This window comes from Spermophilus citellus, assembly GCF_964194105.1.
Source record: "Spermophilus citellus genome assembly, chromosome: 2".
Lineage (NCBI taxonomy): Eukaryota > Metazoa > Chordata > Mammalia > Rodentia > Sciuridae > Spermophilus > Spermophilus citellus.
In genome coordinates this window covers 242744418-242761127 of record NC_138183.1, presented here as the reverse complement: position 1 = coordinate 242761127, position 16710 = coordinate 242744418, and the positions used below count along the sequence as shown (strand labels likewise).

General features: G+C 57.3%; 1 protein-coding gene across 3 annotated transcripts; it reads right to left on the bottom strand.

Moving 5' to 3' along the window:
* Positions 1–276: 276 nt before the first annotated feature.
* RTN4RL2 (reticulon 4 receptor like 2) lies at positions 277–16058 on the bottom strand. Of its 3 annotated transcripts, none has more exons than XM_081264682.1 (4): positions 15634–16058; positions 9005–9486; positions 1775–1900; positions 277–1585 (listed from the first exon to the last, which is right to left on the bottom strand). In XM_081264682.1, the coding sequence occupies exons 1-4, from the start codon at positions 15662–15664 to the stop codon at positions 836–838; spliced, it is 1389 nt and encodes a 462-aa protein (XP_081120808.1). In that variant the 5' UTR covers positions 15665–16058; the 3' UTR covers positions 277–835. The 3 variants fall into 3 exon arrangements, with proteins under 3 accessions (XP_081120808.1, XP_081120809.1, XP_081120810.1); XM_081264683.1 differs by lacking the exon at positions 15634–16058 and adding an exon at positions 15249–15542; XM_081264684.1 differs by lacking the exon at positions 1775–1900 and having other exon boundaries at positions 278–1585; positions 15634–16057.
* Between the last annotated feature and the right edge of the window lie 652 nt (positions 16059–16710).

Here is a 16710-nt window from a genome sequence, read left to right as displayed (position 1 = left end):
CAGCACCCACTCTGGGCTGTAACTTCACCTTCCTGGGACTCAGTGCTACACAAATCTTTCTCAGGCTTCAACTTCTCAAAGGGAGAGATCACACACCAGCTCCTACCAGCAGGAAGCTCTTTGATGGCACAAGGTGGTTCTTTTCCTCTAGCCCTCCAGTCCTGAAATCCTTACGGTTTTCAGCCCTCATCCCACTTTTGAGATTCTGAGCTCCCCCACTCCCCAGAAAAAAATCTTACAGGAGATAAAATAATAGAATTTTTTAATAAATTTTTTTTCCCAAACAACTTCTTTTGATCTTCACCACACAGGGGCCATGGTGGAGAGGAAAGCTCTCCCCAGGCGCCCTAAAAATTGTCCAGGGTAGACTTAGGAGAAAGTGTTCCCCCAGTGTCAGGAGATCGAGGGGACTAGGATCAGCAGGGGCCCTCACTGAGGCATCCCTCCGAAGGGTCCTGGGTGGGGCTCCCCTGGGGGAGCTTCCAAAGGCTCTGCTGGTGGAAGATGCTCTGCAGACAAAAGCCCCTCTCGAGTCCACTGTGAGCCCCAGAGAGGGCGGCCAGCGGCTGCCTGGGGTGCCCCACCCCAGCCTCGGGATGGGGAAGAAGAGTTAATGGCTAGAATTAGGGCGAACAGGGCTGAGCCGCCACACACCCTGCCACAGTCAGAGCAGCCAGAAGGCCAGGAGCGACAGCCTGGTCCAGAGGAGGCGGGGAGCCTGGAGGGGACCGGAAGGCGGAAGGGCCTGGCGGGGTGGGGTGGGCAGGGACGGGGTCCGGGCCGCGGCTCGGGGGGAGGGGCCTGAACCCCGGCCTCTTCAGTCTCAGCACCGCAGTCAGAGGTGATGGGGCGCCAGCAGCAAGAGGCAAAGCAGGGGGCTGGGGAGCCCGGCCGCCAGCGCGGGGCCGCGGGAGTCCGGGGGCGCCTGGCAAGCAGCCCCGGGGCACGTCTGCTCCCCGCGCTGGTCCTCGCCCCCGTAGCCCACCCAGTAGTCGTCCTCGGTGGGCGCGTCTCCGCCCTGGCGCCCTTGCGAGTCCTCGGCGGGCAGGTCTCGGTAGAGCGTGGAGGGGTCGGCGGGGGGCGCCCCGGCCTCGGCCACCCCGTACAGGTGGTTGGAGGAGCTGTTGCCGCGGGCGCGGCTGCCGGGCCGCGTGGGCGCGGCGGGCGGACACGCCTGGAAGTCGGCCTCGCGCAGCGCGCGCAGGTCTCGGCCCTGGCGCTCCGGGGGCGTGGCGCAGGTCACGTCGGAGCTGGACACGCGCGCGCGCTGGAACCAGGCCCAGAGCGGCCGCGCGCGGCAGTCGCACGCCCAGGGGTTGGCGTTGAGCCGCAGGAACTCGAGCGCCGGCAGGTCGGCGAGCGCCTCGCCCGGCAGCGAGGCCAGGCTGTTGTTGAACAGGTAGAGGATGGTGAGGCGGCTGAGGCCGCGGAAGGCCGCGCGGTGCACGCCCTGCAGCCGGTTCCCGTGCAGGAGCAGCCGGTCCAGGCTGCCCAGGCCGCGGAACACGTGCTCTGTGAGCAGCCGCAGGCGGTTGCCGTGGAGGAAGAGGTGGCTCAGGTTGGCCAGGTCCGCGAACAGGTCATCCTGGGTGGGGGCGGGAATAGAAGAGAGTGGTCCTGAGCGAGGTGGGGACCCGGGTGAGGGAAGGAGCGGAGCACTGTGGCAGAGTGGAAAGGGTTGGACCTTTGGGTTCGGAGTCCGGGATTGGAACTCTGCCTCTTCTAACCTATTTGCAGCGGAAAAAGCGGGAACGTTGAGGTCAGCGGATCTTACCCTTAGGGTGTGTCCCGTGCAGATCCCCGAACGCCGCCCCGGGCTTCCCATCTGGCAGGTCTGGGACTCTGGGTGTTGCCTGGGAATGAGTCTATCCTGACAGGTTCCCAGGAGAGGCAGATGCGGCTGTTGGAGGACCACACTTGGAGAATGGGCATCTCTGATTTGGTTAAGTTTGCAGACAGCGAACCAGACTTTCTGGTTTCAAATCCTGGATCAGTCCCTAAGTGACTCTGCCACCTTATACTAGTCACTCGGTATCCCTGTGCCTCAGTTTCCTCATCTGTAACGTGTGGACTGAATGAAGCAGAGCACATTAGGGTGTTTGGAAAACTGTTTCCCCTTGATAGACTTTCTCTGCGCTAGTTATTATCGTCAACCTGGCCAAGTCTGCAATGTCTCCAAACCTGTCTCCTCTTCTGTAAAGTGGAGATGAGTGACTCCACCTGGTGAGTTTGTTCTGAGGATCAAACAAGACCGTTCACATGAAGTTCATATGAGCCCAAGGCTGAGCACAGTGCCTGTACCCAGGGACTCAGTCCAGGGAGGAAGGAGCCCACAGGCTCAGGATTTAGAGCCCTGGTTCTGAACCCAGCTTGCCTTTCTTCTGGCTGGGTTATTTTGGACAAGTTATTTAACCCCATCAAGACTCAGTTTCCTCAATATGCAAATCAGGGAGAAAAATTCTCAGTGGACTGAGGGCTAAAGTTACCACACTGCTGAGGACCAGTACCTGGCAGGTGTGTCATGGAACACCATCAGTAACTGATGGTTATCAGGGAAGTAGGGCTAGGCTGGGTGATTCAGGGGACCAGGGATCAGCTCCACCCCACCTCCACTAGGGGAGGCAGGGGAAGGGAAGAAAGAGTTGCTTCCCCTGCACCTCCACCCCTTAGAGAAGCTGTCCCACCTGCCTGGGGGTGGGGGAGTCATGTGAGTGCTGGAAAGGACCTTGGAATTCAGAATTTAGTTCACAATTAACAGGTGTGGGTGTGATCCACGGTGGGGGTGGGGACCATTTTAACCCCCTCATCAGGGAATTCTGAGGATCAGCGTATCTGGGAGCTAGTATTTTAAGATCCCCCAGCACAACCCACTTTTTACAGGGGAGGGCACCAAGGTCCAGAGAGATGAAGGGCTCATTGGAGAAGCAGCTAGAACCCCAGTCCCCTGACCCCACAGCCTTTAGGTCCTGCCAGCATCAGCATCACTGTGGTTAGCAGGTCCCAGCAGGTCTGCTTCTCTCGGGGACATGAGCACCCTCCCTTCTCATGACAGCTCAGCTGGGGTCCTGGTCCCTGACTGTGGCCGTCCTCCCTCTACTGCCTGGGGAGGACATCCCCTGTCCACACCACCCAGGAGCCTGGTGGGAGGCCTCAGGTGGGGGAGGGCACTGCCTCCCAGTCCCCACCCCCAGCTCCACCTCCCTGCTCCTGTGCGTTCTCACCCCCTCCCATCTGGCTTCCGCCCTCTCTGCCACAGGAACTGAGCCTGCCAAGAGCCCTCCTCTTGGCCACATTGAGATCCGTCCCCCTCAACCTTCTCGCTGCCTCAGACACCAGCGTTCTCCGCCCCCTGATGCCACTGCCCAGCCCCAGTCCCCATTCGGGTCCTCAGCTGGCTCCTGCACCTGCCTAGCTCCAGCCTTGCTTGTCCCCTGTCCTCCTCAAGAGTGGACTCGGAATGTCTTCCCCTCACTTATTTAGGGTTTCTCTTTTTCATGGAGCATCAGCAAGACTAGGACACACCCAGAGATGTATGGTCAGAGGATCAATATGGGAGAGGGCAGGGAAGGAGCAGGGGTAATCAGCACTTTGGGGACTTGGGAAGGTCAGGCAGGGAAGACCATGTGTTCAGGGACCACAGTCCTGATTTTCCATTCCAGGCTCTTCTCCTCTTTGTCTCTCTGCACAGTTCTGCCCTCCCCTCCCTGAGCCTCGGCCCTGGGGTCCATCCCCCCTTCCCCCATCCAAGCTGTTGCCAAATCCCGTTGCCACTTCCTCGGCTGCAGCTCTCAAATCCGGTCCTTCCTCTCTCCACCGTTAAAACGGTTCTCTGTGCATTAATAAGCTCTTGACTTTCACAGCCCAGGCCCTCCCCCATCACCCTCTCTATCGCCCCTCCCTCTGGGCTGAGAGTGTCTGCTAAAGTCATCCTCTTCCATTTCAAAAACCACATTTCCCTCACCTCCTCACTGGCCAGTTCACAGCTTTCTGCATCCATTTGGAATCTTAAGGCAGGATCCCTGCCCCCTCCCTTTCCTGGACAGCCTTCCCTGTTCTTAACCTTGCTTCCCTCCAGCCTTCCAGCTCCTGGCACTAATCACATTAGCTGCTAGGCTGTGTGACCTTGGATAGCTCCAGGCACCTCTCTGGGCCTCAGTTCTTTTCTTTTCTTTTCTTTCTTTTTTTTTCATCTGAAACAAATGACTTTCAGGGTAGTTGATCTTTACGGTCCCATTCTCATCTGCTATTTATGAGTTGGCGAGTCCTGAAATGTACCTCACTCATTCAGCAAAGCTGTTTTGAGTGCCTTCTCTGTGCCAGGCACCCCCGCTCATGGTGCCCACCAGTCTATGGTGGGCATCATCGTCATCGTCGGCGTCAGCAGCCTCAGGCAGATGAGTTGCTGAGCTCCCGCCGTGTGCCAAGCTCTGTGCTGCACATAGCCTAGGTAGTAACTGCATCACCACAACCTTGTGAGGCAGATACGATGATCACCTCCACTTCACAGGCTAGGAGAGGGAGGCTCGGAGAGGGAGGCTCAGAGACGGAAGCCACTTGCCCAGAGCCCAACAGCTCACATTAAATGTACGTGGACATGAACTCCTGGGATCGGGCTCTGAACAACTGCACTCTGGGGCTGGGCAGACCTGGGCCAATTCTAGACTGTGTCCCTTGCCACTGGTGACCTGAGACTGGTGCCTTAGTTTTGCTGAGGCTCCGTGGGTGTCCTTGCTGCCAACAGTTGAATGAAAGCTACTATTCAACGAATACTCATGCTGGGCCAGACATCAGCCTGAGCCCCTTGAAAGTAGTCTCTTGCCTTTAATCATCACAACACCTCTCCCACCTCAGGGGGGTTCAGAGTGGTTAAGTAACTTACCCCAAAGCACTCAGTAAATGGGAAGTGAGGCTGGGATTGATTCAAACTCAGACTTGCCTGAGTGCAAAGATGGCTCTTAAGCACTGTGCAGGCTGCTGCTATGGCTGAAAGAACAAGGTCTGGGAAGTGGCTCGATGGTGGAGCGCTTGCCTAGCCACTGCCTGAGGCCCCAGGTTCAATTCTCAGCACCCCTTCTCCCCCCCACACACACAGAGAGAAAGGAAGAATAAACTCTCTATCATTTTCTGGCTACCCTCCCATAGGAAATAGTCTCCAGCAGAGCAGGGACAGTGTTTTGTTCACTCCTCGAATCCCTGGCACCCCTGCACACTGCCTGGCATGTAGTAGGTGCTCAGTAAATATCTGTTGTTGAATGAACTCCTCTGGCTCCTTGCCTGGCCCACAGCAGACCATCTGTGAGTTCCTCCACCCCACCCCATTTCCGTGTCTACCTGCCACATCCTGAAAAGCTGTGGTCCCCTTTGGTAGCCCCCTCCAAGCCTCCCTTCTCGGGTAGGCCCAGCTCCATCTTGGGTCGCACCTGCCCCTGTGGATCTCACCTCAGCCCACGGGTTTCCTCACCTGCCTGTGGCATCTCCCAGCCTAGTTCCACCAGGCAGGCAGGTCACAGGCAGAGGCTGTGTCTTTCTGCCTCTATAAAGGGCCAGGTGTGAAGTGCTTCCTTCCCATGATGCCCTGTACCCTGCATGCCAGGGATGTGCAGAACAAGTGCTCTCCCCAGTGCCACCTGCGGTCCCCTCTGTCTGGGCCTTTGCTGACCCCAGGCCCGGACTACTGTCTTGTCCTGCAACTCCGTGGAGGATCGTTCGTATTAACATAATTTATTCAGCACTACACTATGTTTTACGGACACTCACTCCTTTACTCAGTCCATCCACTCTTGGTGGAAGGTATTGTTTTTCTTATTCCCAGTGTACAGATGAGGAAACTGAGGTTCAGAGAGGGGAAACAACTCATCTGAGGTTAGATAATGAACAACTAATATGTATGAATAAGGAAGGAGACGGAGAGCTCTGCAGGAGTGGTTGAGTACCAGGAGTAGCAGGAGTAATGAAAATACAGGTTGAGCACCCTCATCAGAAAATCTAAACTCAGAAATGCTACGAAATCTGAAAGTTTGGCCGCACGGACATGATGCCACAGTGGAAAATTCCACACCATGAAACTTTGTTCCTTGTGGGTGTGACAGTGCACACCTGCAATCCCAGAGAAGGTCAGGCAAGAGGATTTCAAGTTCCCGGCACCGGCCTGGGTAACTTAGAGAGACCCTGTCTCAAAATAAATCAATCAAAAGGGCTGCAGCTCTAGCTCAGTGGTAGAGCGCCCGTGGGTTCAATCCCACAAAACAAAACAAATTTTGTTTCATGTGCAAATTTATTTAAATGTTGTATAAAATTACCTTCAGCTTATGTGTATAGGCATATATGAAACGTAAATGAATTTTGTGCTCAGACTCTGGTCCCATCCCCAAGATATCTCATTATGTATATGCAAATAGTCCCAAATCCAAAACAGTTGAAATCTGAAACGCTCCTGGTCCCCAAGCAATTTGGATACAGGGTGCTCAACCTGTAGTGAAAAGGACAGTACCTTTGGCGGGTGGCTCTGCGCTGAGGGTTTCCACTTCATCCTCACAAAACTGAGATAAGTAGTAGGTACTGTCCTGACTGCCAACTTAGAAGCAGGGAAATGGTGACTGAGAGGTGAGGGGATTTGTCCAAAGTCGTTTAGTGGCCGGGACTGGAACGTGGGTTTGGCACACTCCAAAGTATGGGTTTTTCCTTTTTTTTTTTTTGGGGGGGGTACCAGGAATTGAACTCAGGGGCACTCAACCACTGGCCACATCCCTAGCTCTATTTTGCATTTTATTTAGAGACAGGCTCACTGAGTTGCTTAGCACCTGCTTTTGCTGAGGCTGGCTTTGAACTTGCCATCCTCCTGCCTCAGCCTCCGCTGGAATCACAGGCGTGCGCCACTGGGTCCAGCATTGTGTAGGTTTTCAAAAACAAGCCCACCCAACTGTACTTTGGGGTACCATCCCCCTGAAGTGCAGTCAGACTGTACAGGCTCAAGTGGCAATTCCTCTGACTGTGTGGCCTCAGGAAGTTCCATCCCGCGTCCCCTGTGTCCCTAACTGTCCCTGTGGTCAGGCGGCTGTAAAGCTAGTGTGATGGTGAGAACAGCGAGCCCTCAGTCACAAGGACCATGGCTAAGAGATTTGTGTTTAGAGGTGGTTACATGTCTACAAAGTCCTGGGGACCCCTGGCCTCCGCTTTGTCACTGTTAACAGTGAGGTGAGGGCTGGGGCTGTAGCTCAGGGGCAGAGCACTTGCCTCGCAGGTGGGAGGCCCTGGGTTGGGTCCTCAGCACCACATAAAAATAAACGAATATAATAAAGGCCTTCTGTCCCTCTACCACTACAAACAATTAAAATGAAACAGTGGAGACAAGCCCCCAATAGGGTTGTGGGAGTGAGCTGAGGTGGCCAGGAGTGCCTTGTAAACCACGTGGTTCTGGGAAACATTAGGAAGAAGAAGGAGGGGGTGTTCTGGAACCCACCCATGGCCTTAGTATAGTCCTTGACTTTGACCTAAATCCCCAGGATGAGGTTCAGGTTGGGGCACTCCACCAAGACCAGTGTTAAATAAGGCTCCTTCCTCTTTCTTAAAATAGTATTTTAACAAGCATTTATATAGTGCTTACAGTATGCCAAGCACTATTCTAAGTGCCTTACAAATTATTCATGCATTTAATTCTTATGAAATCCCTAGGAGATGGGTGCTTGTGCTACCCCTGATTTACAGGTGGGAAAACTGAGGCCCAGGTTGAAATACGTTACCCTCTTGTGAATGGCAGGGTTGACCCGGGTCAAGTGCTCACCCTCTGAGTGCTGATGGCTGCTCATGGTTTCCGCACTAGCACAAGCCATTTTCCCAGCACACTATGCATTTTACTTCTCTTCCTCCCCATAAAAATGCTCTCTCTGTGAAGGCAGGGACTGTTCCGTCCACCACTGTCTTCTCAGCACCTAGCACACTGTGGGTACTTTTGACAAATGCTTGTTAGATTATTATTGCAATGGCTATTATCATGAGCCTCAGCGATGCAGACCTGGTTTTCCAGCCAGCAGACTGGTGACTATCTAGCGCCAGCCCTGGGGTGGGAGGGGGAGGTGCCTGCCAGGCTTAAGTGGGGAGGGGGAGAAGTGGAGTACCTTGTCCCCTTCCAGCCAGAGGCTGCATAGCCAGGGAAGGTTTCCTTTTCCTGTGGTTTGGAGGGTGTGTTATTGCTTCCCAGGGAAACAGACCCAGAGGATCTGACTGTCAGGCGCTCAGCATAACAACAACAATAAACAACAATTAGATCAATAATAATAACAATAAATAACAATTGCTGTTACTCCTTTAGCTTTCAGGGCCTCCTTTTCCGGCTGGGTAAGAGTATAACAGCGTTTTTTACCCTTTGTTCTGTCCTCCCTTGCACTGAGAGGAAAGGTGTGGAAACAGAAAGCCCGAGAGGGCAGGGCAGGTCCATGTCCTATTATCCAGGGAGCTGGACACAGTGGGCCCTTCTCTGGGACCTCAGAGCAGTGCTCTGCCCTCTGGCCCCACTTGCCTGTGCTGTGGGAGGACCTGGGGGTGGATGAAAAGAGCAGCCACAGAGCCCTTTGGGCTGGGGTGCCTGGTGCAAGGCACAGTCCCCTGAAGGCAAACACGGGGAAAGCAGAGATCACAGAAAGACACATCCACACACCCAGACAGACATGGGGGAGTGTGCAGAGTGGGTGTGTGAAGGGAGACAGACAGAAGAGGCAGAGGCAGACAGATGGGGGAGGCAAGTCAGGGAAAGAGGCAGAGAGGGCCGGGAAGGGACAGGCAAAGGCAGGTGAAGACAGGTGGGGGCTGGGGAGCTAGAGGGGCACACAGGGACCCACACTGAGGCAGGTAGACAGAGGAGATGAAAGACCCTGAGAATGTGAGGGGGACAGAAACTTAGAACAGGGGCAGAGAAAGAGAGACGTGGAGACTGTGAGGCAGGAAGGTGGCCTGGAGAGAGGAGGGACTGGAGGCCCCGGGACAGGGCTGGGGGGTGGGGGGCGCTCACCTGGAGGTGGAGCAGGCTGTTCTCCTGGAGGTAGAGGTACTGCAGGCTGACCAGGCCGCGGAAGATGTTCCCGGGCAGGCTGCTGAGCTGGCAGCGGTACAGATGCAGCGACTGCAGCCGCTCCAGGCCCTGGAAGGTGTCAGGCTCCAGGGAGCGCAGGTGCCGGTTGTCACCGAGGTCCAGCTCCTCCAGGGCCTGCAGGTGGCGGAAGGTGCCCGGGTAGATGGTGGAGAGGTTGTTGGAGAAGAGCCACAGGGTGAGCAGGTTGGGCCCGAAGGTGCCAGGCCGCAGAGTGCGGATGAGGTTGTTCTGGAGGAAGAGTCGCTGCGTGCTGGGCGGCAGGGACAGCGGCACCGAGGAGAAATTGTTGGCCTGGCAGCTCACGGTGGGCGGCGACGAGTAGCAGGTACAGAGCATGGGGCAGCTGGGGGCTGCGGGGGGCAGGGCCAGGAGCAGCAGCAGCAGGCAGGCTGAGGCGGGACCTGCGGGGAGAGGCCAGTGAGGGCTGGCTGGAGGCCCAGGGGCCGCGCCCACCGGCCGAAGATGGGTCTCTGCACAGGATGTCAGGCAGGGGCTTCTGGATGCCCCTCAGAGTCTGCAGAGGCCTGGCCGCTTCATTCTTGAGGCTCCTTTGAGGCTTGCAAACTTTTATTTATTTGTTTGTTTGTTTATTTATTGGCACTGGGGATTCAACCCAAGGTGCTCGGCCACTGAGCTGCACCCCCGGCCCTTTTCATTTTTTAAAATTATTGTTTTAGTTGGTGCGGTGTGGCGCACCTGTAATCCCAGTGACTTCGGAGGCTGAGACAGGAGGATTGCCAGTTCAAAGCCAACCTCAGCAACTTAGTGAGGCCCTATGCAACCTAGTGAGGCCCTGTCTCTAAATAAAATATAAAAAGGGCTGGGGATGTGGCTCAGTGGTTGAGTGGACCCAAAGGGTTTCAATCCCCATTACTATATATATATATATATATATATATATATATATGTGTGTGTGTGTGTGTGTGTGTGTGTGTGTGTGTGTGTATGTGTAATTTTGAGACAGGGTCTGGCTAAGTTGCCTAGGCTGGCCTCAAACTTGCAATCTTTCTATCTCAGCCTCCAGCATAGCTAGGATTCTAGGTGTGTGTGCCACCTGGCAGGGCTGCAAACCTTCTTTTTGAGGTATATTAAAACATAACACCAAGAGGCATTGTAGGAAGCACCTCCATGCATATAAAGTTGTTTGATGATCACATGTCTTTTCATTCTAGTCTGCTTTCACCGCTGCATGTTTGACCTTGTTGAGAGATTAATGTCAAAAGACTAACTGTGAGAGCTGCACCACCCCAGGGTCCACAGTGGGCCGGGAGTCCTTTGTTGTGGGGGCAGTCCTATGTAGGGTGTTCAGCAGTCGCTCTGTCTTCTATCCACTAGATGCCAGCAGCACCCTGCCCCCAGTTGTGACAACCGAAATGTCTCCAGACACTGCCAAATGTCCCCTGGGGAGAAAAACCAACCCACTTGAGAATGACTAGAACTAACTGAAGCCTCTGTGAGTCTAAGGCCTGTGCACAACATTCCTGAGGCCCAGCCTTGCTGAACCCAGTGACCAAAGTCCTCCCTCGCCTTCCTGCTGTTTTACCTGGGAGGAAGCAGAGCCTCTACACTCCAGGAGGGACCGTAGGGACCAGTGGGTCTACCCAGGACCACCAGGCACATGCACCAGGATCAGCTGTCCTCTCCAAAAGAATGCAGAATCCAAACTCTGAGTGTGGCAGCCCGGAAATCTGCGTTCTGCATCTTGGGCTCTTCTCGTTCAAAGTCACTTTAAAAAGTTTTAATTTGTTTCCTAAAGTAACATTTGAAGATTGGGTATGGTCCACCCTTCTTACCATGTAGATAGAGAAGGAGATGCATGGAGTTAGCCTGAGGATTGGCGGGTCCAGTGCAGGGGCCTGTGTTTCTGGGCTCCAGCAAGGCCGGGCAGGCCCCTCCACCCCTGTCCACCCGCAGGAACTAGAGCACATTAAAGTTCTGGCTGGAGCCAGCTTGACCTCTCCCCTGCATGTGCTTCCCACAGATAGCTCCTGGGATTTTCTTCTGGCAGCCTTGCCTGGAGAGAGGACAGCCCAGCCTCCCACAGCCAGGCCCCAGTCCCTGGGCCACAGCAACCGAGCACCCTTGGCTTCAAGCAGTGTCCCAGGCCTTCAAAGGCTCAGGGGAGGCAGACTTGGTTCTTGGGCCCAAGGACCTGAGATCCTGGGGCTCTGTGTGGATCCAGAGACCCCAGGAGAGGCTCAGGGGTGGGTGACTGAGGGTGAGGCCTCCAGGGCTGTGAACTGCACACCTAGGAGGTTGTTTTGTGCCAATGTCACACTCTGGAGGTGGCTGTGTGTGGATGCGTGCATGTGCGTGTGCTTCTGGGAAACCGGGAGCCAGGTGCTTACTACTGTGAAGTGCTGTGAGCCAGGTGTTCACACATGGCACCGGCAGGCCCCGAATATGGCCTTGCCGTCACAGGTGCTGGGGGGTCTCCTCCCCAGGGTAGCACACTGGCGCAGATTCGGGACCCAATGCCCAGCACCTGGTGGTCCTGGCTGCTGGCTCTCGGGGGGCCTCCCAGCACCAACCCAGGAACCCAGGCCCCATCGCCCTGTCCCGGGCCCCTCCCTGCGCTGCGCGGTGCGTGCAAGCGTGCGCTGGCTGTCCCCCGCGTGTGTGTGAGTGCCGGGCCCCGTGCGTGTGTAGGCTGGGTGTGATGTAATACTCAGTGACACAGCGCGGCTGTTCCATTCGTTCACACCACCTCCGCGTTTCTCGGCCCTTCTCACCCCTCCCCCGTGCGGCGTTTCACGATTACTTTCTCCTCCCGAGTTTTTCAAAGCCACGTGGGACGGAGGAGCATGTCTCTCACCCCTCATCTGTACCAGGCAGGGGTGGGGTGTGGAAGCACAATGGGGGACCCACGATAGGTTTCCTGAGCACTGAGGTTTAGGGCTTCAAATTGGACATTTTCAGAGCTGCCTAAGTCCTCCAGGTTCATCTGGTAGGATCATTTGTTCGACAGAGGTGACAGCTGGGGCTCAGAGAGGGCAAGCAACTTGCCCAAGGTCACACAGAAAAGTGGTGCCAGGCAAGGATCAGAATAAAGGATTCTCCTGATGCCCAGCCAGGACACTTCCTTTCCTGTCAGTTACCCTCTGAGCTCTGCCTCCCCAAGGACTTGACACCAAAGGAAACCCAATCCTTTTCTGATCCCTTAATCCCACCCCTTATCCACAAGCTCACAAGAATGTGAGCCCTAGTGGCCACCGGCTCTCTGGGGGATTATGGAGCTCTTCCTCCAGCCTCTGGGACTAACTGCTATCCCAGGAGAGACTGACGGAAGGAAGGATGTGCACACCAAAATGACCCCGGGGTCAGTTCCTCCTCCTCCAGGCACCAGGTGTCTTCCAGAGTTGAGTCCCGCTGGGCAGGGACTGGCAAGGGCCCTACTCACCCTTAGTATCCAGCCTTCCCTGCTCTCTCTTGAGGCTCTTCTCTCTTCCAACAGCCTCCCTGTTGTCCCCAGTTCTCCCCCCACCACTGCCCACCTCCCCCAGCCTACGATGGTATTCCCTGCAGGTTACTTGAGGAGGGACCCTGAGCTGGGGGCCCCTCCGTGACAGCTGCTGCGTAACAGTGACTCTGTTGCCATTTCTGGCCCTCGCTGCTGCTGCTGCCGTGCAAAGCAGCGTAACCCAAGGAGCCTCATCCATAATTCAGGCTGCGGCGCTCACTGGAGGCGAGGAGGAGGAGGGGAAGGTGGGGGGCTCCGGGTCCCTCTGCCCCAGGCTGGGCTGGAGGGGGCACTCGGGGCAGAGCTGGGGGCTTCCTCCCACCCCTGTCCTGCCCAGGGTGGGCCTCTTCCTTCCCTCCCCGCCCCTGATTCTCCCGCCTCTTCCCCACGACCCTTCCCTCAGGCCCTGCCTCCTCACTGCTGCCTCTTCTCTGAGGACCACGGCTCCACTCCTGGCCCCCATTTTGTGGATTCCTGGCAGAGTCAGGGCTGAGATGCACAATGTGTTGGGCTGGAAGCGGGGATAGCTGGTGACCCTCCAGAGCAAACCCCCACCCCCATTTCACAGTTGAAGGCTGGGGAGGGGAAGGGCTGGTTCAGAGCGGGCAGCCCAGGCCTTCATGTCTCCCTGCCACCTTACACACAGAGGAAAGCCCTTTCTCACTGTCCACTTCACCCTCTGCTCACGGCTCCCCCTATAGGCAGGTGAGCCTGAGCTGCAGGGGAGTGTGGAGCAGGGAAGGGAGGAAGCCATCTGACATGAAGCCCCTACTGTGATCCAGACACTGTGCTTGTGTGTGCTAACTTCTTTCCCCAAAGGATGCAACCCGACACAGTCCCCTGTGAGGTCAATGCTGCCAGGACCCCCAGCTCGAAGAAGGAGGGGCCTCAGGTCATGCAGTTAGTACAGGCGCCCCCCCCCCCTCACTGCAAGGCAGGGTGTCAAACCCATGTTAGGACAGACTCCCTGACCTCTCTCTAGGAGCCCCCTCCCTCAATAATATCCATAGAAACCATCCCTGGGTAGGAGAGACAGTGCCCTTGAGGGACAGAGAGGACAGAGGCTGGGCCCAGGTGCCCAGGTCTGGACCGATCGTAATGTTGGCTGTTTGGCTGTTTAGGGTCAAGGCAAGGAAGGGGCCCAGGCTCTTTGGAGTTTTTTCTCCTGGGCTCCTAGCCGTGGTTGTTTTAGGGGACCACACATGTGGGAGTCAAGAAGTGATGACCATTGTCCAGAGATAAGGCCAGAACTGTCCAGCAAGGAAAGCAGAGGAAGGCCAGAACACGGTTATTGATCCTGAGGTGCCCAAGCCAAAAAGTATCCTTTCACTTAGGGGCTGTTGTCAAGGACTCTGGGCTTTCTAACCTCGGATGCCTAGGCTCTGAGACAGGGTTCCCGCCTGGGCCATCCTTTAGGCCAGAGGCCCTCATGCAGGAACTTAAGGAGCAGGCAGGTGGACCTGGGTGGAGGGCAGGAGCCAGGGTGCCAAAGCCCGGTTGCCTGCACAGAGTGGTCCCAGGAAACAGGCAGGCCTCTGGCTCTGGGAGGAGTGGCACGGGGTCAGGACGGAAGCCCCATCTCCACACCCAACAGGCTGCTTTCGGGAAAGGCTAGGCCTGCCATGCCGATGCCCAGGGGGCAGGGTCCCAAGAGGTAGAGACTGGGAGTAGGATGGAGGTGGGGTGATGCCAGGGAAGGGCCTGGGGAGGCACTGATGCCTCTGGTGACTGGAGGTTGAAAGCTGCTGCAAACAGCTTCTCACTCTGTCAGAATGTAACACCCCAAAATAAGCAGCCACTGTCAGTGGCAGCATGCGACGTCGTCGGGGCTCGGAGATATAAATGGCAGCACCAAGCCTGCCCCGGTGCCCACCCTAGGAGGCTGCCTCCCCGCTGGGAGGTCCTTACCGGGTCTTCCTCACAGCTGCCCCCAGCCCCTGAGCTCAGTCCTGGGTCTGGCCCATCAGCCACTCCCTGATAGAAGGGATGTGTGACAGGCAGGCTCTTTGGGAATGGAGGGCTTCCACGTGGAAGTGGTTTCCAGAGCCTCTTTGTTTCATCCCTGGGCAGCCACCCCCTCCCGCTGGGCCCTCTCTCCCACCCCTTTCTTTTCCTTCTCCTCTTCCCTCTCTGCATCCAGATCTACCCCAGCCCCTCTCCCATCTACAGTTTCAGGTTGGTCCCCAAGCCTGGAGCTCATCCTTGACCATCTTCCCCTGGTTCTGACATCCCATCCCTATCCACTGTCTCCAGCGAGATCACGTTTCTGATCTTCCCATTCCCATTCCAGGGCACCAGTCCTCATTCTTTTTCCGTTATCTCCACCCCTGATTCTAGGTGCCTGTCCATAGTGTTCTCTTCACCTCTTGCCCTGTTCTGGTCTCCCCTGCCCTTCCTCTTCCTCCGTCTTACTCTGGATCTCTGGTCCCTGGAAGCTCTCCCCTCTAGCCTTTATTCCTCCTCTTTTCTCTCCCCCATTCCCTCCTCTCCCCCGACTTCCCTAACCACTTTTCTCCATCTTCGACTTTCCTTCCCTAGCCTTCCCCCTCGGACCCCTTCCCCACCCCACCCCCAATCTCCGGTCCACACCCTTGCCTGTCACTCAAACCACGGAACTGTCCTCTTTCTAGCCCGTCCATCTGTCCTACCAGGGAGGGCCCTTGGGGATTCCCTCTGCGCCCCCCTTCCCAGGCAGCCCCCTACCCACATCGCTCGTCCTCCCAGGTGACTGGAAAGTGCTGAGGCACCGGGCACGAGTTGCTGAGTCGGCGCTTCCCCAGCCGCCCGAGTCCTCAGCGTTCCGGGAGCAGGTGGAGCCGGGACAGCGGAACCTGAGCCTCCCTCCCCGCCTCGGCCCGGCGCGCTTGCCCCTCGCGTCCGCTCTCGGTCACGAGCTCCGGGCACACTCCGGCAGCCTCCGAGCCGGGTGCCTCCTCCTGCGGGCAGTCTCGGGGACGGAGGCGCGACCGGGGCCGGGAGCTCTTCCCCCTCCCAGAGCCACCCACTGCCCCACCCTCGCGCCGGGGAAAGGGGCGTCCGGCTCGCCTCTCCAGGATAACCCTGCTCTCCCGCCGGCGGGGGTCCCTACCTTGCAGCAGGTGCCTGAGCCCGGGCAGCATCTTGTCTCGACGCTCGGGGGAGGGGCGGCGGGGGGAGGGCGCTCCCACTCGCTCCCTTAGCCCGCCGGACGGACGGCGGGGACTCCGCGGGGCTCCGGGGGGGCCCGGGAGTCCCGAGGCTGCGTGGCCCGGCCGCAGCGCTCTACCCTGCGCCCCCCGGGCTGCGGGCCTCGGGAGGAGCCATCGGCCCCGACGGGACGGGGCGGGGCACGACGGGCTGCGGAGGGCTGGGGCTGGCCCGCGACGCTCTGTGCCCGCACCCTCCCAGCCGCGCGGCTGGCACCGGGGCCCGTCAGTCCGTCGATCCGCGCGCCCCAGCTGCTCGCCGAGGGAGAGTGGGGACAGCGAAGAAGCGCTTCCCAACCACCCCCCTCGCCTTCCCGCACTCGCAGGCTCCTCCCTCGCTTCCTGGCTTGCCGACTTAACCCTTTCCTGGCCACTAGGAGGCGGGAGCGGCTCTCCGGTCCACTCCATCCCAGCCCCCTCCCAACCTTGGGGGATCCTGTGCGCTGAGTTCTAGCGCCTCCGCGGCGCCACGCTTCCAGAGAAATCCCTTCTTGCGGGGGAGCGCTAGTGTTAGGAAACCCCATGGACTTGTCCGGTTTTCCCCTCCCAACCTTCCCGGAGGAGATGGGCTTCTGGGTCAATCCGCGCTCCCCTCCCGCCGCATCCTTGACGGTGCCTCTCTCTCCCACGCGAGACCCTCAAGATCCCACTTTTCCTTCCAATCCCAGACCAGAAACCCAAAGTGTGCGACTATAAAAATAATACGTGCAAGAATTTGTGTGTGCAAGATCGAGGGCATATGAACGTGCACGCGCGCTCAAGGGTGCTCGTGCAGGTGTGACTGAGTGCTGGCACGCGACTTTTATACCTGGGAGGATGGGGCCACTTGAGTGTGAGCACTGGTGAGCCGCTGAGTACCCGCTAGTGTGCGTGTCCGAGCGGGTGGGAAACTGAGTGAAGCTGAGTGAGATTTTGCGCGAGCAAGCTTGAGTGGGCAGCGAGGGCATAGGTTGCACGGGTGTGTTGTACGCCCCTTAAAG